Source organism: Phacochoerus africanus, chromosome 1 (assembly GCF_016906955.1).
Source record: "Phacochoerus africanus isolate WHEZ1 chromosome 1, ROS_Pafr_v1, whole genome shotgun sequence".
Lineage (NCBI taxonomy): Eukaryota > Metazoa > Chordata > Mammalia > Artiodactyla > Suidae > Phacochoerus > Phacochoerus africanus.
In genome coordinates this window covers 54,039,353-54,066,574 of record NC_062544.1, presented here as the reverse complement: position 1 = coordinate 54,066,574, position 27,222 = coordinate 54,039,353, and the positions used below count along the sequence as shown (strand labels likewise).

The following is a 27,222-nucleotide window of genomic DNA, read 5'->3' as shown; positions in this document are numbered from 1 at the left end:
GAAAGCCAGGGTGGTTGAAGTACAGGGAAACAAGGACATGGAATAAGATACGCCAGAGGGGTGGCTGCATGGCAGACTGTGCAGAGTCACACAGGGCTTTTGAAGGATCTTTGTCTTATTTCATAAGCAGTGGAAAGTCTTTGATAGGTTTTATGCAGGGGAGTGGTGTGACAAAATCAGATCTGGATTTGGAAAAGAAATGAATTCTGACTTCTGTGTGGAGAATGGATTTAGAGAGTCATGGTAGCCAAGGGAGTAGATAATTTATGAGGTTATTACAGTAGTTAGGGTGAAAGAAGATAGTGATTTGGACATAAGTGCCTGCCAGCAGAGGAAACAGAGAAAAGTGTGATAAACATGAGACATTTTGAGCAGGTAAAGTGGAGGATATTGCATGTTGTGGATACATTATGAGCCCTTTCAAGCATAATTCTTAAGTTTCTGGTTTGTATAAGAGAATAGATATTGGTCCCTTAACTGAAATAGAAAATATTAGAAGACATTAGTTAGTTGCAGGGAAGCAAGTGTGATGACTCAAGGGTCCCTCTCTGCATATGTTGAGTTTACGGTCTCTTGAAGACATCTAGGCAAGATAGATATATGGGGATATGGATACTCAGGGCTAAAGCTCAGTGGAAAAGTCTGTGGTAAAGATTTAAATTTGTCATTGAAGCTATGTATGCAGGTGAGATTCCCCAGCAGGAGAAGGTAGCATGAGGCGGGGGACAGATTTGAGCCTTGAGGAACTCCAACGCTTAAAGTCCACGCAAAGGCAGGCGGCTGCCAAAAATAGAAGGCAACAGCCAGAGAGGTAGAAGCGAAGCAAGACAACGGTGTGTCTCAGAAGCCAGGGAAAGAACACATGTGTGAAATAAGGTCAATACTGTTGAATGTTGCTCAGAGGTCAAGGTAGATGAAGACCAAAATGTTGTCCATTATGTTTAGCAATACTGACGTCTGTGACAACAACCGTGAGGATGGATTTGGGAGGATAATGGCTTGAAAGACATATTTTCTTACAAGAAGAATCAATAGAGAAATGGAACTCCCACATGTAGCTATTTATCCCTGTGTAATATTCTAGGTACCAGAATTGTATGGGTAAAAAAAAAAAAAAAAAAAAAAAAAAAAATGAAAACCATAGCAGTCCCCCTTTTGCCTGAATCTAAAGAATAGTGGGGGGGGGGGGAATGACATTAATCAAATAATCAGAATGATGGGTTTATAATTAAAGGCTGAGATAGATATTTTGAAGAATCACTGTTCCAGGAGACCAGTTCACCAAAAGACCCCAACTGAGAAACCTAAGGAAAGATCTGTAAGAAAATGATGCTTGAGCTAAGATAAACAATTGAGGAAGGGAGATTAATGTAGAAGAACATGTAGGCATGTTATACAGAAGGGGAAATCTTGGTTATCTCTGCTCATGTTGAGGCTCATCCAGAGAAGGTTTAGACCGGTTGAATTCCACCTGGAGCTGACAACCTGAGCCTACTGGATGAAGCAAACTTCCTGGATTGGATCTGACTAAGCAGGTACCCGTGGAACGACAGTGGCCCCTGTAAGCAAGTAATTGTCAAAGGAAGGCAGTAGGAAGATATATTAGGCAGGAGGTTTGGTAGGGTAGGAGGTTTATGTTAGAAGCAAAAATAAAGATTTTAAAAATTAGGGGAGGTCCTGTCATGGCTCAGCGGAAAAGAATCTGACTAGCATCTGTGAGGACGAAGGTTGGATCCCCTGGTCTTACTCAGTGGGTTAAAGATCTGGCATTGCCTCAAGCTGTGGTGTAGGTGGCAGACGCAGCTCGGATCTGGGGTTGCTATGGCTATGGCGCAGGCCAGCAGCTACAGCTCCGATTCAACCCCTAGCCCAGGAATCTCCATGTGCCATAGGTACGACCCGAAAAAGATAAAAAACAAAACAAAACAAAACAGAACAAAAAACCCAAAACCAATTAGGAGTTCCGTGGTAGCTCAGTGAGTTAAGGATCCAGCCTTGTCTCTGCTGTGGCTTGGGTTCAATTCCTGGCCTGGGAACCTCTGCATGCCATGGGCATGTCTAAAAAAATTTGGTAGAATTTCTTCGCTGCTATGCATTTCCACTTCCTACTATTATCCTCTGTTAGGACCCTTGTTCTGTCTGGCAAAATTTGGCTCAGAACTTTCATGAATATGGAGAGCTATAGCTGCTGGTAAGGTCTGATACTAAGATTTCCATTGACATGGGCTTGTTTTTCTTTGGTTTCTTGTGTAGCTATGCCTCTTTGGCCTTTGTAAATAAATCCACACTTAGGTCATAGAGGGACCCTAAGCTGTATGTTATTTCCAAAGAGCATCAACTTTTAAGCACACAGAGCATTGCTCTGTCACCACCGATTTGAAATTGTCAATGATCATGTGCGAGGATTCTGCTCCCTCACTAAGTGTCCAGCAGAAGCCCAAATGCCCTCAGCTGCCCACGCTGCCTGCCCTGCACAGTTTCTGAGGAACCCGGAAATATGCTGAGGGTGAGGGGATCTTCTGGAAGTGTTGAATTCTTAGCAGAGGGGAAAAAAGTAACTGAGAGGATATGCAGCATCTTATCTCTTCAGGAAGCAAAATTCTTTTTCATATTGAAAGAATTAAAAGTCTTCTCTCTTTTTTTTTTTTGTCTTTTTAGGGCCGCACCTGCGGCATATGGAGGTTCCCAGGCTAGGGGTCCAATCGGAACTGTAGCTGGCGACCTATACCACAGCCTCAGCAACACCAGATCCAAGCCACGTCTGTGACCTACACCACAGCTCACGGCAACACCAGATCCTTAACCCACTGAGCAAGGCCAGGGATTGAACCCGCAACCTCATGGTTCCTAGTCGGATTCTTTTCTGCTGCGCCATGATGGGAACTCCAAAAATTAAAGGTCTTTTCTTGGCCAACCACGATCTCAGCATTTGTTTATCACACAGCTCCCCCCATACTGAGAGGAAAGAGTATTCAGATTCATAGATGATTTTCTTTCTTTTCATTGATCTTCCTGCCAGCGTTGTCAGAGAGAAACTATAAGAGATGGGTTATTTCTTGCCTTTATCTAGATGTAGAACATTTCATTATCTCCCAGTTTGGCTTATAATTTTAATTTCTTTTTCAAACACAAAGGTGTGAGTGTGTGCATGTATGCGGGTGTGTGATGTAGCTGTTATTTTTTTCTCTTCTTTTTTTATGGCTATACCATATGGAAATTCTGGGCTAGGGGTCAAATTGGAGCTGCAGCTATGGCCTTATACCACAATCACAGCAACACTAGATCTGAGCCACATCTGCAACCTATGCCTCAGTTTATGGCAATGCCAGATCCTTAACTCACTGAGTGAGGTCAGGGATTAAGCCCACATCCTCACAGAGACAATATCGGTCCTTTAGCCCACTGAGCCACATTGAGAACTCCGACATGCACTGTTATTTGTACAAAGAAGAGGTTGCTACCTAAGATGCCCAGATGATCTTAACTTTCTAAAAGCCTGTGGTTCCCAGCTATATCTATCCCTCTGACATATATGATCAGGAGTCAAATGAAACCAAGCCACAGCACTAACCTGAAGTTACCACAAATTGCCATGAAAGCTCATTATCAATAATTTTAAGGTTATATATTGGGGGGAGTTCCCACTGTGGCACAGTGGGTTAAAGGATCCAGTGTTGCCACAGATGTGGTGTAGGTCGCAGATGCAGCTTGGATTCAATCCCTGGCCCAGGAACTTCCATATGCTATGGGTGCGCCATTAAAATTTTTTTAAAAAGTTACATAATAGGTTAAGTTTTCCCTTTTCTTTCACACATTATAAAAGTCCAGAGAGAATAAAGAAGGCAAGATGGCAGAGAACTTGAAAAACTAGCAGAGCTGCTGCAAGATTCTTATTTACTCAAAATTTAGCTTCTCTGTGCCTTTGGTTTTTTTTTTTCATAGACTAAATAGGCCCAATCATATCTGAGCTCAGGTAGATCCTCAAAGAGTCTCTGATTAAAAATGAGACATTACAGGAGTTCCTGTTGTGGCACAGCGGGGGAATGAATCCAACTACTATCCATGAGGATGCAGGTTCAATCCCTGGCTTTGCTCAGGGGGTTAAGGATCTGATGTTGCTGTGACTGTTGTGTAGGCCGGCAGCTGCAGCTCCAATTTGACCTCTAGCCTGGGAACCTCCATAGGCTGCGAGGTTTTAGAGTGTAGCCCTAAAAAGCGAAAAAAAAAATATATTAAAATGTTGATTTTCAATGTTGTATTAGTTTAAGGTGTACGGTAAAGTGATTTGTATATATATCTATATTTTTTCCAAGATATTGAGTTATTACGAGATATTGAATAGCATTCCTTATGATATACAGTAGGTCCTTATTCGTTATCTATTTTATATACAGTAGTGTATATAGGTTAATCCCAATTTCCTAATTTATCTTTCTCTACCCTATAGTTCCCTTTGGTAAAACAATGTTTGTTTTCTATGTCTATGGGTCTACTTCTATTTTGTAAATAAGTCCATTCGTATCCATTCTTTTAGATTCCACATATGAGCAAATATCCTACGATATTCGTCTTTCTCTGTCTTACTTCACTTAGTATGATAATCTCTAGGTCCATCCATGTTGCTTCAAATGACATTATTTCATTCTTTTTTATGGCTAATATTCCATTGTGTGTATATATACTCCTTCTTCTTCTCCTTTTCCTTCTCTTCCTCCCCTCCTTCCCCTCCTCCTCCTTCTTCTTTTTCTTTTTTGGCTACCCTGTAGCATGTGGAGTTCCTGGGTCAGGGATCAGATCCAAGCTGCCATTGAGACCTGCCTCCTTTAACCCACTGTGCCTAGCTGGGGATTGAACCTATGTCCTGGTGCTGCAGAGTTGCCACAGATCTTGTTGTGCCACAGCCAGAACCTCTATACCACATGTTCTTTATCAGTCCTCTGTTGATGGACATTTAGGTTGGTTCTATGTCTTTGTCATTGTAAATAGTATGCTACAAATACTGGGGTGCATGCATCTTTTAAATTATGTTTTAGTAGAGATGTTTTTAAAAGAAGTGTCCCACCCAGGGTTTAAAAAATCCATTGTTTGGAGTTCCCGTCATGGCACAGTGGTTAACGAATCCGACTAGGAACCATGAGGTTGCGGGTTCGATCCCTGCCCTTGCTCAGTGGGTTAACGATCCGGCGTTGCCGTGAGCTGTGGTGTAGGTTGCAGATGCGGCTCGGATCCTCCGTTGCTGTGGCTCTGGCGTAGGCTGGCAGCTACAGCTCCGATTGGACCCCTAGCCTGGGAATCCCCATATGCCACTGGAGCGGCCCAAGAAATGGCAAAAAGACAAAAAAAAAATCCATTGTTTTAGAGGAACTGATATGGGAAAACATAGATGATAAATTATGTATTTGGGTTAGTGTTAGGGTTAATATAGGTTAATAATCTTGGCACTCAAATTAGGAGACTATTTAGGAAATTAGAGCTTGCTCCTGTGCTAGAAAATTGGTGAATATTTGGTATTTCTACATTCTAAGTCTAAATAAAATATTTAATTAATTAAAAAGTAGTACATATGACTTTTTTATGGCTCTCCACTTGGACTAAATTTTCAGTTAACTATTAATTCTGATTTTGTTACATGATAGAGCTTACATGCTCTCAAAATATTGAAATATTATGTTGGAAAAGCAAATTGACCTCATTCTCTAAGATTCGAAGACACCCACTTGACTAATATCTACTTATTTGCTTCCTGATGTCACCAATGATATCAGGTGAAATATAATCCAGCCTGACAGTGGAATCTTCTGCTTCCTCCTCCCAAAACACACTTAAGAAACACTGCCTCTGTAGATGCTACACGACCAACCTCAGAGGACACCACCTTAGCAGACCCCAGATCCTGAGATGCTACTCACCTTGTTCACAGGTGAGTGAGCTTGAAATGGGTGGTGTCCAGGAATCCCCACTGCATGTGTACCTCGATGGCCCAGAAATGTCAAAGCCTTTGGGACAGCTTAGCTCAATGGAGTCACCAATTTTATACAATCTCTGAAATGGTGACAGTTTCAGTACTTCTGGCACCACTGGCATGAGGCAGTCAGTCCCTGCAGAGACAGAAACATTTCAGATGTATGTGGTGGAACAGAATACTCAGGGGGTATAGGCAGATTTTATGTAATTCAAAAAGTGACTTGAATATGATTCACTGCTTTGGTTCGCTTTAATGCTGCCTTTTGATCAGAAAAACTGGCAGTTGAGGATCCCTGGCTTCCACTGAGAAACTCCCTTTAGTTCCTTTAACTGTGGAACTTGCTAAAGACTGGCTCTAGCCACTTGCAACTTTCATTACCTTACTGGGATCATTTTCTTTCAAGAAATGATCTTCTTCTCACTTTCTTCACATTGTGGGTGACACAGAGGCAGGACATTCTAATTGACACTGATCTCAACTCTATGTCATGGTTCCCCATAACAACTCTGTGGAGTCCCCATCTGAGCCTTGTTTGAATCGCATTTTAACTTTACTGAGGCGTGGGTACATGTGGAGCCTACAAACTCCCCCTTTCTTCATCAACAGAGAATGTGAATGTGCTCCAAGGATAAAACTGCATTTCTTGTAAAATCCCATCTCTGATACATAGAGTGCAAGTATCATCTTCCGGGGACTCATCAATTTGCATCTCTTTGTGCACCACGCAAAGCAGATGTCTGTGCTTAGATACAGTTAGCAGACTTCCCAGATTTCTTTTTAAGCACATGCCTCACAGTCCTGCTAATAAGCAGGGGCAGGAGAACTAAAACATGAAGATATTTAGAAATCTAATTTTATCCCATGAATCCTATTTTCTGCTTCGCTAAACCTTTTCACCATAATTACTTAAGAATAGTAAAAATGGATGAATCTAAGAGGGGTGACTTTGCTCTACTTAGTTTGGGCCCATTCATTCTTTAGCAGAGTCAGGCAGAATGTCTGCCCAGTTCTCACGTTGGCATTCCACATCTCCTCGCCTCCAGGTTCTGTCAGGTAAGCATCTGAAGTACTGATAGCCAACAGTTTTGAATCCAGTAAGGCAGACAATTTCAACATCTTCCCCAACTGAATACAGTGTCTTTTCATTCTAGAATTAAAACGGAAACCAGCAAGTTACTAATGTTACAAATAGTATCTCTAAACACCTTGGGGTCCTTCTGGATACTTTTTCTTCCTTCACTCCAGAGTCCATTCAATTTCTACTCCTCAGCATCCCTCAAAGTTCTCTTTTCCTTTGCTATCACCATTGCCTTTGTTCATAGCATGTGTGATCTCAGGACAACTATCTAATTGGTCCCTCTTCTTCTTCTTCTTTTTTTTTAATGATTTTTATTTTTTCCATCATAGCTGGTTTACAGTGTTCTGTCAATTTTCTACTGTACGGCAAGATGACCCAGTCACCCATACATACATACATTATTTTTCTCACATTATCATGCTGCATCATAAGTGACTAGATATAGTCCCCTGTGCTATATAGCAGGATCTAACTGGACCCTCTTCTAATCCATCTTCCATATTGCTATTCTAAATTGATTAGCCTGTGTGTGTGTGTGTGTGTGTGTTTGTGTGTGTGTGTGTGTATTTTACTTAATAACTTGCTCCCCACTGTATAGGTGATGGCCTACTATTGCAAGAATAAGAAAACTCTATACACAGCCTGTAGTGGCTATAAACTGAATAAATAACGTATCCTAAATATGCAGCAATATATGCAGTTGCTATGGTAACAAATTGATTACAAATCATTTGAAAGTGCCCCGATAACCTGTTGGTCATTGTACACTTTCCCAATTAATGGGTAATTAAAGTATACCCATATCATGTGGGGGTTCGATAAAATTTTTAAGATAAATTTGGTTTTCTATTCTTAGCTTGGAATATTACCTTTAAGCCTCTTTCCCATCCTCACCTCTTGCCATTTCCTCCAATAGAACCTAGCAAACCAAAGCCACCTGTCATTCTTTGAACATAATATTCTCTTTCATACCTCTAGGTCTTTATCTGGCTTTTACTCTATCCTCAACATGTTCTCTTGTTCCTTCTCTCAAGACCCAACTCAAATAGAACGTCCTCTGTGGAAAACCTTCTTCATTTCCCTGGATTTATCAGGTGTACCACCCTTTCAGGTTTGGGGGGAAACTTGTACAAAAGCTCTATTTTATGTTTAGCACATGTATCAGACCCAACCTGACATTTGAGTGGCACTTCTACTACCATATCTCTGCTTCACAAAGCTTTACACAGGGCTTCATAATTCTTTGCTGAAAAATGCAAAACACTCTAAGGAAGCCAGTAATGGAACAGTCTTTTCTTACTGAGAGGGAGAAAAGCACAAAGAATTGACTGGGAAGTTACTCTCTGGGGAGTTTTGAGGGAGGTGAAAGCTCAGTCGTCACCTTTGTATTACTTGGCCACATGATTCAGCTTGTCTCCTAGAAGATGATTAATTTCCTGAATACAAAAAAAATATTCCACCATTGGTTATTATGGCTGTGACTGTGTTTCTGCGGGAAATGGCACGATGAGTAGTGTTAATGATCTGCATGTTTTATTCAAAGGATGCACATTTTCTCTTGCATTCATCCCCAAATAAATTACTGGCATCAGCTTCTGCTTCATTTCTGTTACGAAGCAACAACGTATAAGTATATGTTGCAACCATCAAGCTTCAACAAGCACATCTGCTAGACTGCCTACATAGGGACCCTTGCCAAAGTCACTGTCACTTGCCTATAGGGGTAGAACCTATGTCTTGCTCGTTGAACAGATGTCTTCACACGCAATGACACCATTGCTCTAGCCCGGAATTAGGCATCTCTGCCTCTTTTGGATTCTATACAAAGGGCATTTTGCTTCCAGGAATTTCAGAGAGTGCTCATTGGGAAGGTTAAAATTGTATTACTTTTGAGTAAAAACTATTGTCAGGCAGGGATTAGGTCTTTAATAAAGAGCAAATTAAAACAAGGAGTGAACTTATTACTGGAAATGTAAACATATAATTTTATAAAGAGTCATTAGAATAATGAATCACCTTTTAAACTCTTTGTATGTTTTGAAAACTAGAATGTTGATTGTTTCAACAATTTCTGTAAGTAGCTGGCACAAACAGATTAAAAATTATTTAGGTATCTGGCTCTGACAAAATGTAATTCTGAGGATACTATAGGGTGGACTGACAAACTTTTTTCTATCAAGAACCTTGATAGTCAGTTGCAGGCCAGGCAGTGTCTGTCGCCTTGCGCCTTTGCTGCACAAAACAGCCATAGTTATTATGTAAATAAAGGAATGTGGTTGTGTTCCAATAAACTTCATTTAAAAAAAAGAAGAGGAAATAGAAGGCAGGCATTTGCTGACCTCTGTTCCAAAGGGTTTGTTACCAAGTGTGCCTCCTGAGCTAACAGCATCAGTATTGCCCAGGAACTTGTTGGAGATGGAAGTTTCTGGGCCCTGCCCCAAACCAGCCTTCAGTGTTCTGGAATCTGAGAACCTCTGGTTTTAGAGGCAAGACTAATGGACACTAATGCCCTCCAAAATATTTCTTCCCCTCACACATTTAGGCCTGGCATGTTATATACAAACAGAGGTGGATGAACTTGGAAGACACATTGGTCTAGACTCAGCTTCATGGATGTCTATTTGCTGGCCTTGGAGAATTGAGGTTATTAATCTTTTTGTTGTTGTTGTTTGTTTGCTTTTTAGGGCTGCACATGCAGCATATGGGAAGTTCCCAGGCTATGGGTTGAATCAGAGCTACAGCTGCTGGCCTACACCTCAGACACAGCAACACCAGATCCGAGCTGGTCTGTGACCTATACCACAGCTCACGGCAATGCAAGATTGTTAACCCACTGAGCAGGGCCAGGGATGGAACCAACATCCTCATGAATACTAGTTGGGTTCATTACTGCTGAGCCACAATGGGAACTCCTGAGGGTTATTAATCTTTGATCATAAATATGATATAGATGGAAACAGATGAATTTAAAGGCTTTACTGGGTTTAAGAAAGGTTGAGTTTAAAAATCAAGATAGGAAGTTCCCATTGTGGCTCAGTGGTTAATGAATCCGACTAGGAACCATGAGGTTGTGGGTTCAATTCCTCGCCGTGCTCAGTGGGTTAAAGATCTGGCGTTGCCATGAGCTGTGGTGTAGGTTGCAGACACAGCTCGGATCCTGCATCACTGTGGCTGTGGTATAGGCTGGTGGCTACAGCTCCGATTAGACCCCTAGCCTGGGAACCTCCATATGCCGCAGGTGTGGCCCTAGAAAAAGCAAAAAGACCTAAAAAGTAAAAATAAAATAAAAATTAAGATAAAATTGATTAGGGAGCATATCTCCTGTGATCAATTTAAATATTATGTATCTCCTGAAAATTTATATCTAAAGTCACAGACCTTTCTGACAAAAAATATCTAGTTGTTTTTAATCATAGAAACATATTGTGGTTTAATGAAAAAAGATAAATTAAAAGGTATTAAAACTGTATTGACTCCTTAAGAGTTCTACAGTTTTCTAACCTAATAAGACATTACAGATTCAATACCTCCTATGATTACAGCCAAGACTAGTTTGTTTCTCTGATAATATGCCTTAGATTAGAGGTTAGTTTGCTCAGACTCAGAAACAAGTAGTCAGATCTTAGTTGCAGATTCTTGCAGAGTCTTCCAAACCATTCTTCACTCACACAAACCTTCCACCAGCACATGAGTTAGTAGTTACAAGGAACACAAAAAACCTGCCATTCTTTGGTCTAACAACCAGGTATGAAGATATCTCCAGGTGAAGGAAAAGAAAGAAAAGTGATGGAGCCTTTCTAAATACCACTTTTTAACTTTTTTTAACCTTTTTTTCATTTTTAAAAGTTTTATTGTAGTTTTATTGTTCATTTATAATGTTGTGATCATTTCTGTTGTACAACACAGTAATTCAGTTATACATATACACACATCCATTCTTTTTCATATTCTTTTTGCACATAGACTATCACAGAATATTGGGTAGAGTTTCCTGTGCTGTACAACAGGTCCCTATTGGCATTCCATACCTTAGTGTGCATGTGCCAATCCCCAACCCCCAGCCCATCCCTCCCTTCCACCTGTCCCTTTGGTAACCCTAAGTTTGTTTGTGAAGTCTGTGAGTCTGTTTCTGCTTTGCAATAAGTTAGTTTATATCACTTTGTAGGATTCCACATGTAAATGATATCATACGAGGTTTGTCTTTCTCTGTCTGACTTACTTCACTTACTATGATAATCTCTAGGTCTATCCATGCTGCTGCAAATGGCATTATTTTGTTCTTTTTTAATGGCTGAGTAGTATTCCATTGTATATGGGTACCATATCACTTTTTAAACTTTTCTTTTTTTTTTCTTGCCTTTTTTTAGGGCCACATGTGCAGCACATGGAAGTTCCCAGGCTAAGGGTCTAATCAGAGCTGCAGCTGCCAGCCTACACCACAGCCGCAGCAATGCTGGATCCGAGCCACATCTGTGACCTACACCACAGCTCATGGCAAAACTGGATCCTTAACCCACTGAGCAAGGCCAGGGATCAAACCTGCATCATCATGGATACTAGTCAGTTTCATTACTGCTGAGCCACAACAGAAACTTCCTTTTGTACTTTTTAAGTCAGCAGATTATTAAACTAAGAAAACAATAACTCCAAGTAAAAGAAAGGACATGCATTCTGAGTCCTATGTTTTTGGATTCCAAATCTAAAGTGAAGGTCAGGATGCTTACCCGAATAAATCCATTTTCTGGAGGGACTGGTTGAGGACACCCTGAATCTGATTCTATTTCAGGGAGGTCTATTTCTTTCATGTCCTCATCATCACCGATGCATGGCTGTCCACTAAAAAAGAAAAATAAATGTGTGTGTATAATATAACAAGTATATATACAAATACACACATTCACCTGTGTATATAAATGTAGGCACATATACACATTATGTGTATATATTTATGTGTATGATATTTATAAAACAAGAGAAAATATTAAAGAGAAACAGGTAGCGGCAGATCCAATACTTCACTGTGTTGAAATGGGCGCAATTCTAATTATTTCTTTCCTTAGCAGTAAGAAATAAATACCTTAACTCTAGCTGTGGCCAGGGGATGCCCCTCTTTCCCCTCACCCCCCTTACGTGTTCTGCATTATGGAGAATGTGCAGTGTTCCTCCTGCTGCCTCTCCCCCTCGCAGGGTTTCCCTCCTTGCCGGGGGGCAGGGTTGTTGCATTCTCGGGTCCTTGATCTCTTGTACGTAGTGTCACATGTGCTCCAGGAAGACCAGCAGCTCCAGTTCCCATCTACTGCATCTGGAACACAGGAGGGCCCCCCCACCCATCAAGGTGTGTCTGGGAGGATTTGGGCTTTGAAGCCAGACCAACTTGGTTCCCTCACTTTTTAGCCATGTGATCTTTTGTGGGGGTATCATAGGCTAATCGTGAAGATTAAGGGAAACTATCTGTGCAAAGGGCCTGATATATCCCCTGACTTCCCTTTCCTGTTCCCACTGCCTGAATGAAATGGTAACTGCTCTGAATCATTTTCAACTATCGGCAGCAAGCAGATCACACAGGTACATATATGCATACATGTATGTACATGTATGAACTCTGATAGAATATATATTAAATTATGTTTTTAAAGGTGATAGACTATATTCTTACTCCCCTGGCACATCCTCTTTCTAAGGAGGATTAGAGGTAACCGCGAACATTCCTTAGTCGTTCATGAAAACTGTGGTTGTGGTTTAATTTATCCCTTAGTAAATTAAAGCCATCCTCATCCTACACTAGAATACATAAGCAGTTTGTAAAAACAGTATCACATTTTATTTTGTAGTCTGATTTATTGTTCTACTTTATTTTATGTTATAGGCACTGTGCTGTATATTCTTTATGCACACATATATAATCTTCACACACTATATATCTTCAGATATATAGTGGCATTATTCCCATTTTATGGATGAATAGATTGAGGCATAGATATATTAGGTGACTCCCAAGGTCATACAGCTGATAGGTTACAGCTGAGACTCACATCAGGATTGTCTGACTTTAGCGTCTTTCTCCAGGCCTATTTTTTTTTTGTGAGTTTGCATAAGATGGAAGTTGCTAAGAGAAGTCCTGTTTTGTTTTGTTTCGTTTTTTCATTGACTGACCTGGAATACCTTGTGGAGGGGAAAACCTTCCTACTCACAGTAAATTCCCGACACTTACTAGATTTGTAATCCGGGGCACGCCTCTCACAGTTGTCACCGTAGGTGCCGCTCTGGCACACACATAGACATTCGGTCCCTGAGAGCACAGGGCGGCCATTGTTGGGGCACGGAGCACACTGGCAAGGGTCAAATTTGGCTGCGTATTCTCGGAAAGCTCTCCTTAGGTTGTTCCGTCTTGTCACTGCACAGGGGATGTTTCTTACCAAGTCTGTGATGGGAGCAAGCTGAGAGCAGATGGGAGGGAGGAGGGCCAGTCAGAGTCATATCCCTTGGGCTATGTTGCCATCAAGGCCTGCAAAATTCCACGCTTCAAAGAGATAGGTGTAGAATGGGGAATACCTGCCTGTTGAGCCAGTGGGGAAAAGCCCTCCCCACCAGAGCAGGTGAGTATTTTTCCCTTCCCTAGAGGGGGTAGAGCAGCTGTCTGCATGATTGGCTGGCTTCTGCTGTCCCTAAAGTATGACAGTTGTCTTTGTTCTGGAGCTTACTCTCCCTTGGCATTCTCCTATGGTGGAAGCCTCGTGAGGTGCCATTAACTTGGATTTACATCATCTTATGTATTAAGCATCGAAGTACTGAGGTAAGTGACCGAGAGAGGCAGCTCAGAAACGCTCTGCTGAAACCTCATAAAGTCTGACTTAAGCAGAAAAATCCAGAAAGGATGAAAAGAGGCTTTGTGTGGTAGAAAAATCCAGAAAGGGTGAAGAGAAGATTTCTGTGTTCTTTATGTTTCCAGGGACAGCAGTACTGGCTTTTGGTAGAACTGGAAGAGAGAACGTGGAGGGAGAAAATGGAGAAATGAACTGGTGGGTAGGATGAATAAAAGAATTACAGCAGCAAATAATGGGGCTAATGCAAAATTAGAGCTTATTTTAAATCCCCCAAGGAATGACTCTCTAGTGCCATGAGGGACGCACAAGTGCCCAGGTGGGCAGGTGGATCTCGTTTTCCTACAATAACCTACTGAGCTCAAAGTATCTTCACAATGTATGTAAATTATTCTACTTTCATGATGAAAGAACTCCTTTATCTCTACTTATTTATTTGATCTTCCTCTTGAAAATTTATTGGTGAGTAGTTGACTTACAATGTTGTATTAGTTTCAATTGTATGTGTATATATATATACACATATATACGTATACCTATATATACATACATTGTATATATATACCTATATATACCTATATATATACACATACAATTGTATGTGTATATATATATACACATATATATACCTATATATACCTATATATATACACATACAATTGTATGTGTATATATATATACACATATATATACCTATATATACCTATATATATATACACATACAATTGTATGTGTATATATATATACACATATATATACCTATATATACCTATATATATACACATACAATTGTATGTGTATATATATATACACATATATACGTATACCTATATATACATACATACACACACACATATACTAATTCTTTTTTTCCCCTGTAGGTTATTACAAACTATTGAGTAGATTTCCCTGTGCTATACAGTACGTTCTTATTATGCATCTATTGCATACAGCAGTGTGTATATGTTATTCCCACCGTCCAAATTCCTCCCCCCCCACATGGTCTTCCCTACAGTAACCCTAAGACTGGTTTTGAGACTGGTGAGTTTCTTTCCGTTTTATAAATAAGTTCTTTTATATAATTTTTCAAAATTAGATTGCACATGTAAGTGATATCATATGATATTTGTCTTTGACTTACTTCACTCAGTATGATCCTTCATCTTCATTTAAATGAAATGAGCAGAATAACTTCTTTAAGGGGCTTTTAAAAATGTGCTTATGTTTTAGGCAAAACTGGTTCTAAATGCCGTGTGATTGATTTGTGGACCAGGCATTTCATACATAATAAAAATCACCCTTTAATGTAATTACAACAAATATAAGACTGGTAAATTTAATCAAAGGTAATAGAAACAGGAAGCCAAATGCATCTAAAATCCCATTTATCCCACAGAGCTATAAATGAAGATTTAGGAGGGCTCATCGAATAAAGAATTGCAAGAAAATTACAGAAATCAAATTTACTGTATGTATGGGGAGATGAAGAGAACTACTCTAGGCAAGTTCGGGCAGTTTTATGCGCTAAATTCCCACTTCTGGTATTTCATGTGTGCTAGGAATTCTAAATACCATACTAGAGAATGCTTGTTTGAACAGCATAAACAATGGAGGTGTAATTTAATGCTTTTTTTTTTTAAGGTACATTGTGCATACACACTGAAAGACAGACATTTCTTTTATCATCTGAGAGGAAAATGGAAAAGGAATTATGTGATGTGCAATTTGGGCTGCCAGAGAACTGACTTTAGCTCTTACCCAGAATGCTTTGCAATCTTACCTCAAAGTCAATCACAGCAGGATTTTCCTTCACTGATTCCAACCAGTCAGAATATGTCTTCTCTCCTGGGCCAGAACTCCCTTTCTCCCATGCCAAAGCCGCTGCATACTCACTTCTTCCACCTTTAACCAGGGATATGGATTTCTCTGATCCTTGCAAAAAGGAACCTGCAAGGTTTTTCAAAAAAAATTTTACTCATTTAATTTTACTGCAAATTCAACCTTGAAAGTAAAGCCTATTTGCACAGGAAAAAGAAGCAGATGGTAGTCATGTAGCTTCATTAAGTTAGTTATGTGAAAAGCAAGAGAACATGCCTTCTATCCCTAAAGGGAGTTTATAATAGAAATGATAATAATAGTGCCAATAGCTATCATTTATTTATCAACTTGTGTATGCCAGGCACTCTGCACTCATTATTTATGTAATTCTCACAACAAGCAGGTCTTGCTATAAACATGGACATTGAAGTGAGAGGTAATTTGGCATAGTTTCTAAGAGAGGGAGCTGGTGTGCAGATGTGGCCCAAGTCCTGATAACTCTGCCCCCCGATCTTTGATGCCAAATCTTCTGCTTTTGATTTATATAGGCATATGTCTTGGACTCCCAGAATAACATAAACCACATGGCTTCTGATACACAATCAGTTGTCCACCATGCCAAATTGACTACAATTTCAGGAAAAAGATGAGAGAATGCTTTTAAGCTTAAAGACAGGAGTAAAACCACATCTAACAAAGGAAAAAATTCAACCTCAAATTAAGAGTTGGTACAATATTCCTTTAGAGGCAATGGCATTTAATGTACACAGCATAAATCTTTTGTGCAAATTTTCAAAACAATCCTTATCAACTAATGGTGTTTTTAATAGGAGTAGGAACTTAGTAATAAGAAATTGTAGTGAGAGGAATTCTCATGGTGGCTCAGAGGAAACAAATCTGACTAGTATCCATGAGGACGAAGGTTTGATCCCTGGCCTTGCTCAGTGAAGTGGGTTAAGGATCCGGCGCTGCTGTGAGCTGTAGTGTAGGTCGCAGATGTGGCTCGGATCTTGAGTTGCTGTGGCTGTGGTGTAGGCTGGTGAACATAGCTCTGATTCAAGCTGGAAACCTGGAAATCTCCATATGCTGCAGGTGTGGCCCTAAAAAGAAAAAGAAAAAGAAATTGTAGTGAGAAATAAAATCAAATGGAAAGAAGGCTAATGTTATGGGTAATAATTAATGACATTAATTTGATATCAGTTCTGGAGAGTTAGTAAGGATTAGCCATGCCCCTACTGTTTAGAAATTCTACAGTAAGAGAACCTAGAATGATTAAAACAATAGGTGAGTAATCTCCTTGTGAGGAATGTATGATCTTTTTCAAAGTGAGGTGCTTAAGATAATACTGACAGATTTAAGTAGAAAATTTTTAGAGGTTTTTGCATTTATTTTTCGTAGAAAAATAGGAGAGGAATTACTATTTGCCAATATGTCATATGCCTATTGACAGTGGTACTGATGGACTATTTCAAATTTAGATACCATACATTTCAGAAATGGATGGATACTGCTGAAAGCTATTTATGATAAGCATGGGATCCTGAAGAAAGAATTCAAGTCTATTTATTCTATTAGCTACTTTGAACAGAACTAACTCTTAGAAGTGAATAAACGGCTTTAAAACATTCCAGAAAGAAAATGCAGATTGAAGACAATACCAACAGTGCAAACATAAGCAAAACAAGTAGAAGGAAGAACAGATAGATCTATTTCCTATACAAGCTTCTCATCAACCACATGAGTTTGACACCAAAGTTGCCCCCAAAACTATGAAAATTTGTACGGAGGAGTTTTTTTTATGAAGTATTGTCATTATGATATGAGTAAGACAATGAAAAATTCTATTCATTTCATATAGGTTATCTTTTGAAATTTTCCATTTTCTACATTTGTATATATTTTTGTCCAGAATGTATTTTTATATTTGTAACACTTGTTAGTGAGTATACACATATTACAGGTATAGTCTCAAATTTTTTTTTATGATACCTTTACAGATTTGAAGAGTTTGGAGTCCAATGATTTAATTGGACCCCAGGGGTTAGAAATAGACAAATATGTATTTTAAGTGCTTTTAGCAAACAACATACATGTCATTGTGATTAATAAACATTAGCTGAGAATTTGCTATATGCCAGGCACTAAAGACTTGGGTTGGGGAATTGACACGATTCAGGAACATTACTGATGTATCAGCTGGGTGGGATGGATAGTTGATTGATGAACCAGTTTGGAGACTACCGCAATAGTCTTTTTTAATATATACATATTTTTTCTTATGGTCGTGCCTGCCAGACTTCAACCTGCACCACAGCAATGACTCAAGTGGCTGCAGTGACAATGCCAGATCCTTAACCCACTGAGCCATAAGAGAGCTCCCTGTAATAGCCTTTGATTTTGCAGTATCCTCCTCTTGTTCTTATAAGCTAAAACACTGTTCCTATTTGACATTTTCTCATCTCTATGTTGGATGGATTTTACAGTCAAGTAGTTTTCTTCAGTAAGTATTTAAGAATGAATGTTTCCAGAATTCTTTCATGTTTTGAGATGCCTTCCTATTACCTTGACATATGAATAGTTTTTTTTCTCTTTTTTAGAAATTTGTGGGCATTCCTCTATTGTCTTATAGCATTGATTTTGTCAAGAAGTCTAACACCAGCCAGATTTTGTTGTTCTATAAGTGACTTATTCTTTTGGCCAAAGTATTTGAATTCATTTTTTAAATCTTTGTATTTAGTTAACTAAAATTCATCTTGAAGTTGTGTATTTGAACAATATTTCTGATACAAATAATAAAGACAAATTTCCTCCTTTATTTCAGGGACACATTAATATGCATCTATATATGTATATATATTAATAGTTTTTATGTTTCATTTCTTGGGCACTTTATTTCAGGAACACTAATTCCCATGTATTAAATTCTATTTGTCATTCCATTTCCATTAGATATTCCTTAGTAAATGTTAATATCTGAATTTTTTTCTGTGCATTCATTATACATTACTTTAGAACTCTCCTGTATGTTATCAACTTTAACAATTTAATTTTCAGACAATTATATTTTGACCTTGCCATATCTATAACTATAGTGGTGATATTTTCAATATTGTTTACCTTTGTACCTTAGCTTTGAAATCTTCCTTTTCTTTTCAGCCATGCCCAAGGCATTCAGAATCCTGGGCCAGGGATCAAACCTGCACCACAGCAGCAACCCAAATCACAGAAGTGACAACACAGGATCCTTAACCTGCTGTGCCATCAGGGAACTCCTGAAATCTCTCTTTTCAATTAATTCTTATAGTTAATCTTTTCATCTCTGAGCTCTTGTTTACTGAATTCACATTCTTATTAAATTATTCTGTTGAACAACATACTGGTGTAGAATCTGTACATGCTTTGGTTTATATTACTATTTTTGCAAACTATTCTTTTTTTCCTTCTTTTTATTTCTCCTATAAAACAAAGGTGTATTTGTCCAGTCAGCTCTCATTTTGCTGAAGCTCAGTATGGGGATCTACATGTAGACCATTGATAGGCTCTGATATCTAAAATTACCTGTTTGCTTTTATAGTAAATATTATACTGTTATTTGTTCCTTGGCTGTATCCCCATGATAATACAAGCTTCATATTTTGTGAGTTTCAGTGATTCTGCTTCCTTTTGTTCTGAGCAGAAGTAGCAATCAATCAGGGAAGGTAAGGATAAGAGAATGTTACACAGAGGAAGGAGTTATTTATATGGTAAGGCACAGGAGAGAGCCCACCTTATTTAGGAGCCTACCTAAAGTTTAGGCAGAGAGAGAGGTAGGAACTTCTCTTCAAGGCTATGTGAAACTATGACATGCTGGAGGCATGAGTGTTTCATGATAAGATTTGCCTTGGAGAATATTCTTCTCCCAGAAAATGGGTAGAGTAGACTGAAAGAAGGCAAGACCAGAGGAAAAGGGACCAGCTGGGAAGCCTCTGTGGTAATCAAGATTGGAAATGATGAATGGAGGGCATGTCCAAAGAAATGAAGGTTTGAGAAGAACTAGGAGAAATATTAAGGAAGAAGAATGATTACTTACTGGATGCAGAAGCTGGAAAGAGGGAGGGAGAAACCAAAGACAGCACTCAAGTTTCTGGCTTGGTGGCCTGAGCCTTTTTTATGCACCCTAAGGGTCCCTTAAGCCCTTATCAGTCTGTATTTTAATTGAAGTCTAGTTGACTTACAATATGGTGTTAGTTTCAGGTGTACAGCAAAATGATTCAGTTATACTGAATGGTATTCTTTTCCATTATGGTTTATTACATAAGCCATATGTAATATTTTCATATACTTTTCTATGGTGGTTTTCCATTACAAGATATTGAATATAGCTCCCTGTGCCATATAGTAAGTCCTTGTTGCTTATCTATTTTGTGTATGGCAGTTTTTATCTGTTAATCCCAAACTCCTAATTTGTATCTCCCCCACCCCCTTTCTTCTTAGGTAACCATAAGTGTGTTTTCTATGTCTTTTGTAAATTAAGATCATTTGTGTCATATTTTAGGTTCCACATATAAGTGATATCATATGGCATTTATCTTTTTTTCTTTGACTTCATTTAATATGATAATCTCTAGGTCCATCCGTGTTGCTACAAATGGCATTATTTCAGTATTTTTTATGGCTGAGTGGTATTCCATTGTATTTATATACCACATTTTCTGTATGTTTAATGGTTATTTATATGTATCTTTACTTTGTAAGTTCTTTGATTGGAAAACCAAATTCATGCCCATGTTTACTTTACAATGCTTAATACTGAGTTTGGCTCATAGGAAGAATCAAAAAATGTTCATTAAATTAAACAACCTAAACAGGAGATAAAAAAATCTGAACCATGTCCCCCCTCAAGCTGTGCTAATATTTGATTTGCTCCCTCCCCCCACCACACATAGAGCTGTGAGGCAGAAATGAAATGAATGAAAATTTTGACAAGTTAGAAATAGTGGAGTCATGGGCAATATGGTACTTCAATGTCTGTCAGTCAAGATGCACTGGGTAAGCTGCTACTAGAGAGGGCGGTTACCTTCGTATTTCTCGGACATCCTGTTAGTGGTGCACCGGTGTTCCACCTTTGTTTTTGTAACTATAAAATAACGTTTCTTTGTTTCAATCCGGATACAGTTTTTGGCTTCTTCCTGTGTTAAACCTAGGAAATGGGTACAAACAACAACAACAAAAAAACCCTGAGGATGCACCATGGAGAAATCAGGGAGGAGGGGTGTGAGGCTCTTGATTCTGGTGGAGCCACAGAAACTGCGCATCAGCACCCAGCTTCTCAAGTCCTGTGAGCTCCACCAATTAAAAGCTTTTACTACAGAGTCAGTCCTTCCCAAGCCCTGGGATATCCTTAAGGGAAGAGTATCTGTGAGTCCCCACTGTGTCCCCTTCAACGCTGGCCCTAAGCAGCACATGCAGGGTCAGTCTGGCCCAGTGTGTGGAGGCCATGGGGACCTCGCCCTGTTGCTTACACACCATACCTCTAAGCTCACCTATCCTGCTGGCCACTGCCCTGTGTAGCCCTGCAAAACAAAAGCTGAACACATGCTGTGTTTGGTGCCCCATGGTCCAGTGGCCTTCCTTTGGGTCCACCGCTGATGCTGCGAGAACTGAGTCCATTTCACTCTTTCCCTTGTTCACCACCTAAATCATAAACTTCCTTGGTCGCCTCCCTGCCCCTGAACACTCATCCACTTAGCTATGCGTCCTCTCCCTGACTCAGCTGCTCACTCCACCTCTACCCCCAAAACCCTTTCATTTTGCTCTCCGAAATTCCCACTTCTTTTTGACGTCCTCACTGACGCTTCTCTCTTTCTCCTTAAGTCAAGCCTGTACTTGATATGCTTTCTCTATTGTCCCCAAGGGAATTGGGTGCTGTTTCATTCCTAGCCTCTTGGGGAGAGGGATCTGGGCTTGACATCCTCTAGTTTTCCAGTGTTGCTTTCATACAATGACCCTCCCTAGTTTTATGTCTTGTAAAAATCCTGATGCTCTGGGGCTAAGGAATCCATCTCTAATACCTTTGGTCCTCATTGTTCTTACCTTTCACCAAACTTCCAAGCATCGTTTGTTGAAGGTTTTGGAATCTGAATCAGTCTTTCCCACCCCAGTAGTGACTATTCTTCTCAATGACTTCGAAATTGAGGGGAATGTCAGGATGTCAAGGATTGAGTGGGATGTGTAGTGCAGGGAAACAGGTATGGCTGTTTGTAGGCTGAGTTGGTATGATCTATCTCAGATAATAATTTGAGGAGACTGAATGTTTCCCTTAACAGCTTCCCAAGTCACCTGACCTGCCACCCAAAATACCCAAATTAGAATCCAGGTGGTTTGTTTGTTTGTTTGTTTGAGGTTTAGTTAAAAATTGCCTTGCAAGGAGTTCCCATTGTGGCTCAGTGGTAATGAACTCGACTAGTATGCATGAGGACGTGGGTTCTATCCCTGGCCTTGCTCAGTGGGTTAAGGATCCAGCGCTTCTATGGCCATGGTGTAGGCTGGAAATTGCAGTTCTGATTTGAGCCCTAGCCTGGGAACTTCCATATGCTGTGGGTGCAGCCCTAAAAAGACCAACCATAACAACAAAAAATTGCCTTGCAAGATACAAGCACATGGTAGACAGAGGAGTTAAGTGAGCTCTTGAGCACCTTAAAGAAAAATAATTTGTCAAATACTGATACTTAGGGTTGCAGATTACAATAGGCAAGAAAGAGTTTTCTCAGAGCTAGAAGCATTGTTTGAGCATGATGCTGAAATTTAAACCAAATGCAAAGATCCCTGAGGAATGAGGCTGTGTAGATGGGGATGGGGTTTCCTACTTCACAGTTTTTTCAATAGTTTGACACTTTCAAAGAGACATACTGTAGGTTGTGAGTAAAAAAATCCTTGGCTGGCAGCCCTCATGTTTGCCTGGCATTTTTAACTCTAACAAAAAAGATGGCTGTTTTGGTCAGGCTGAATCAGTATGACTCATTTTTCTTCTGGTAATATTGTTCCCATAAGTGCATCAGTCAAATGTTTAGGCAACGGGAGCCATTTAAGGCATCTACGGTGCATGACTCCTATCCTTTTCTTATTCTTTCATTAGGTTTTATGATTTATAAGTGAAAATTAAATTGTATGGGACCAATTCATGAACTATGATGTAATTAACAACAAGCATAGTTAATTTTGTTACCTGAGGGTTGTAGGAGGATCCTTAAAGACTTAAATGGTGGATCTGTCTTATGAGCCATGGTGTTAGTTAGCTGGTGATGAAAACATCAAGGCTTTATCAGTGAATTTCTGTGGTCTGTTCTTCCCCACCAGATGCCCTGTAACTTGGGCCTGACCTCTATCTTCACCAACAAAGGAGTTGCTTGAGGCTAAAGCACTTGCTGCCTCAAACCTGAGTGTCCCTCTGATGTGGCACAAGGATGAATGCTTCAGAAATGTCCTCAACTGTTCTGACTGAGCAAAGGTCATCAGTGTTAATCAAAAATGTCATACTGATAAATAGTAGGGTGAATAGTCTGTATCCTCCAATTCAGAGCAAGAATGACTTCCCAGTGTAAGGAGTTTAAAATGACCATCTTGCATATTATATTTTAATTGTTTAATGTTTTCTCTGTAGTCCTGAAATTCTTTTTAACTTGCACGTTGAAGCAATGTCAACTTTTATTCAGGGTTTTTCCTTTTTTATTTTTAGGGCCACACCCTCAGCAGCACATGGAGGTTCTCAGGCTATGAGTTGGACTGGAGCTATAGCTGCTGGCCTACCCCACAGCCACAGCAATGTGGGATCTGATTCGTGTCTGCGACCTACACCACAGCTCATGGCAACACCAGATCCTTAACCCACTGAGCAAGGCCAGGGATCGAACCCGCATCCTCATAGATACTAGATGGGTTCATTTCCACTGAGCCACAGCAGGAGCTTCTTATTCAGGTTTTAAACTGACTGTGAGATACTGAACAAGAGAGAAATAAATCAAGGGATGCAAATAAAAAGATATTTAATTTTCTTGAGCTAGGGAAAGTGCTATGAAGTATTCAAGTCATTTAAAAAATTAATGACAAGGGGTATAATTCTTATTGGATAAAACAAATAAAAACTAAGCCTAAACTCTAGTTCCACATTATGGCTAAGTATAAGGGAGAAGAACTAGAAAGGGAAAAAAGGGAGGAAGCCAGAATATATATTCATCTAGAGAGTAGGCAAAACCAAGTAAGTACACCCACCGGAGAATTCCATTTTATTGACATTTGTTTCTGTCTGAGTATGCTTCATCTTAACCAAAATGATAACTGAGTGCTAATATTATTATTGTTACTCATAGAAGTATATATGTGTGTATGTATATATATATTTAATGACTGCAAGAATATATATTCACATAAAATATTGATATAAATATATATCTTATTGAATATTTGAATATACATATATATGTACACCCTATAAATTAATACACTATATATATATAGTGGATGTGGATGTATACATAGTCTTGTATGGTTCAATATTTTTAGTTTTCTATCACATCTCAACCCCCATCTCTCTCTTATTTGTATCTGTGTCCTGAAGTCTCTACCTTTATTGAAAGAGAAAGATGGAAGGTGAGAATGTTTCAGGAAGAAAGTATAGCTCATCACTCTTCATTTTGGTTATGGAATTTCAACTATTAAATTGCTGGATGGTTGATTAAAGATTCACATAATTCTTTAACTGACCTGGACTCTAAACCTTTAGAGGCTTTGCTGTGAATGCATGATGAGTATAGCTCATTGAGTGAGAAATTAGTCTCTGGGCTACAGAAGCATTGACCAGAATAATTTCATCCCAAGATGAGAGGAAGCCAGAGACTTCTCTCAACCATTTTTGCTCAGCATAAATGTTGATGCTATTCTCAGTTGCAGAATACACCAAACTCATCAAGCAAATATACCTCCAGTGGAAAAGATAAATAAAGAAACCTAAGAGGCAGGTGGTGTAGAAAGCCCATCACAGCATAAATCCTTTGGATATCAGTAACTGTCAGGTCAAAAATTTTTAATTTTCATACTGAAAATTCTTCTCAAAGATTTTTATCCCATCTCTTCTCTTAAGAAGCAGGTCATGAAGGACATCTGATCACTTAAAGTTTGGAAGGGCTCAGAGAAGCTACCTTAAACATCACTCTTTTCCTTACTGAGATGTAAGAACAGAGGGATTGAAACTCTGTTGACCCCAGGGCTGGCTTGATGTCTTTAAAATAAATTCCTGATTTCTTTTGTATAAAAGTTAAATGATCAAGAATTCTGATTTATTTAGGGTAATTGGTCAGTGGAGTTCTGGTTATTATACAGTTTCTTAACCATGTTCTCAAGATAGAAGCACCACAGGACCCTGTGTCATTTCACACAGGAGCCTGAAAAAAAACAGGTGCTTAAGCTGTAATAATGATTAATATTGGCAATTTAGAATAATACTTAAGAAGTAAAGATTTATTTATAAACTAAGTTTTATGTTGTTATTTTACATGTGAGCAGGAAAATATCACTGATTATATCCCAAGCTATAAAGTTATAAAATTTACTAGAATAAAAGTTCTTTCCATTTGGTTTCAAGTTTCATCACTAGTAGGTACATATTTGGCCCATATTAACTTAGTCCCTTGTCAAGTCCTTAATTTGTTTTCATCTTTTGCCCTTGGCTTTTAGTTAAAATCATTATAAGAAAAAGACTGCTAGTGGATTTGCTGTAATTACAGTTTTATAAAATTATTACCCCCCCTAAAAATGGTATAAGTAAATTGTCTTTTAGAATTTAGTTCCAAGATAAGTAACCACAATGATGCAATTAAGATGATCTTAATGTCAGAAAGTTCTGAACCAAATCTGATGTCCAAAGAGGTTAAGTCTGTTTATTTTTCCTTCTTCTTCTTTTGGGTCTGAATGTCCTATTTTTATTTTCTTTCCCCGAGTGTGTACTTTTTGGCTGTTCTTCATATCATTTTGGAAAGAACGCAGGGTCCAAGTAAAGTTAATAAAGAAGAAGAACTAAAATGATAGAGTAAGACAAAAATGTACGGCATGCTGTTTTATCAGGTAAAAATGAGGGCAGAAGAAAGCAAACCTGAGTTCTTCAGTTCCTCGTTGCTAAACTGATAGAGAAGGTCGTACACGCCTCCCAGGGAGCCAGAGGTGAAATAGTGAGTCCCAAAATCATCAAATATCCGGCTGTACAAAGCAGCGTTGTATTCTAGAGGCAGATGGTTAAGTGCTTTCAAAAAGACGTCAGAAAGCTGCAGATCTTTAGTTTTCATTGTGAAGTTTAAGACTTTTATCACTTTATGGATCCTAATAAAACTGGAATCCTAAATGGCAGAGGAGAAAAGAGTGAAAAAAGAAAGATGATTAATGGTAATGAAAGCTTGAGCTATCAAGCATTAAATGTCTATCGTCAGCTTCCTTCTAACCACAGCATTACAATTGTTAAGTCTCCATGGCATTTTCCCACATTACAAAAGGATACTTTTCATCTTATTTTCCAGTACCTTTTCTTGAGATGTTCAAAGCACTAAACAGATAAGATGATCTCAAGTGTGTAAACTGTGTGCCTGAACCACTTGCTCTCTACGAAAAGAGAACAAGTATCAGAAAAAAAATAAGTCTTTCTTGATTGTCAATCATGGGTGCATCCCTACTGTGTTTTTTATTTAGAAAGCCTTGCTAATGCAAATAATTTAAAAATTTGGTGTAAATTTTCAATTAGATGTTATACAATGAGAATCAGTTCATAGCTTTGCCACAAACTTGGGACAAGCATGTCAATTTGTAATGGAGCAGGACCGTATAGGGTCTTTCTGGAACAGGTGCCCTGCCAGGTCCTCTGCCTGCCTCTTGTCTGTAGAAGAACTTAGCCTCCTGGGCCTTCCTCAAGTTTCAAAGAATAAATATAATCAGAGAAGTGAGAAAATGCGGAAAGAAAGGAAAATGGTCAAGCAATACAAAATAATAATTGTTTAGCCATTAAACAAAGTCAAGGACTTTAGTTCCTCCTCAAGGGCTGTAGATCATATTCTAAGCCATATCCTGTGAGCTGTTCTGCAGATACTGAAACCCCCACCATGTGAAAAAAGTTAACCATATGCTTCCAAAATCACATAGACCCCAGACCAATTGGAATCAGAAGGTTGATGATGTCGGATCCCACCAAACAATCTGAAGAACGTCCATGAGTTGATGAGGCACCCCTACGACTCCCCTCTCTCATCCTGTCTTTAAAAACCTTTCCCTGAAAGCCAGTGGGGAGTTCAGATCTTTTGAACATGAACCAATCTGCTCCACTAGGACCCTGTGCTTGGCACCCTGCAATAAATGCTGCACTTTCCTTCACCACACCCCAGTGTCAATAGACTGGCTTCCCTGTGCATGGGCGAGTAACCCAAGTTTGGTTCAGTAACAAATTCTCTGGGCCTTGGTTGTCTGGGAAATGTCACTTCCTGCAGAGCCTTCATCTGTGGCATTTCACACCACTTTCAACTCCAAAA

The 27,222-nt window shown here is 39.2% G+C and overlaps 1 protein-coding gene across 1 annotated transcript in view; it reads right to left on the bottom strand.

Annotated features, from left to right (window-relative positions):
* C6 (complement C6) overlaps window positions 1–27,222 on the bottom strand; it is a 97,490-nt gene that overhangs the window by 9,969 nt on the left and 60,299 nt on the right. Inside the window, exons 10-16 of the mRNA XM_047766473.1 lie at window positions 20,739–20,861; window positions 15,645–15,811; window positions 13,255–13,480; window positions 12,174–12,345; window positions 11,768–11,879; window positions 6,980–7,112; window positions 5,910–6,098 (exon numbers count right to left, since the gene is read on the bottom strand). Of these exons, the coding sequence (XP_047622429.1) occupies window positions 5,910–6,098; window positions 6,980–7,112; window positions 11,768–11,879; window positions 12,174–12,345; window positions 13,255–13,480; window positions 15,645–15,811; window positions 20,739–20,861 (1,122 nt within the window). The remainder of the gene's footprint in view (window positions 1–5,909; window positions 6,099–6,979; window positions 7,113–11,767; window positions 11,880–12,173; window positions 12,346–13,254; window positions 13,481–15,644; window positions 15,812–20,738; window positions 20,862–27,222) is intronic.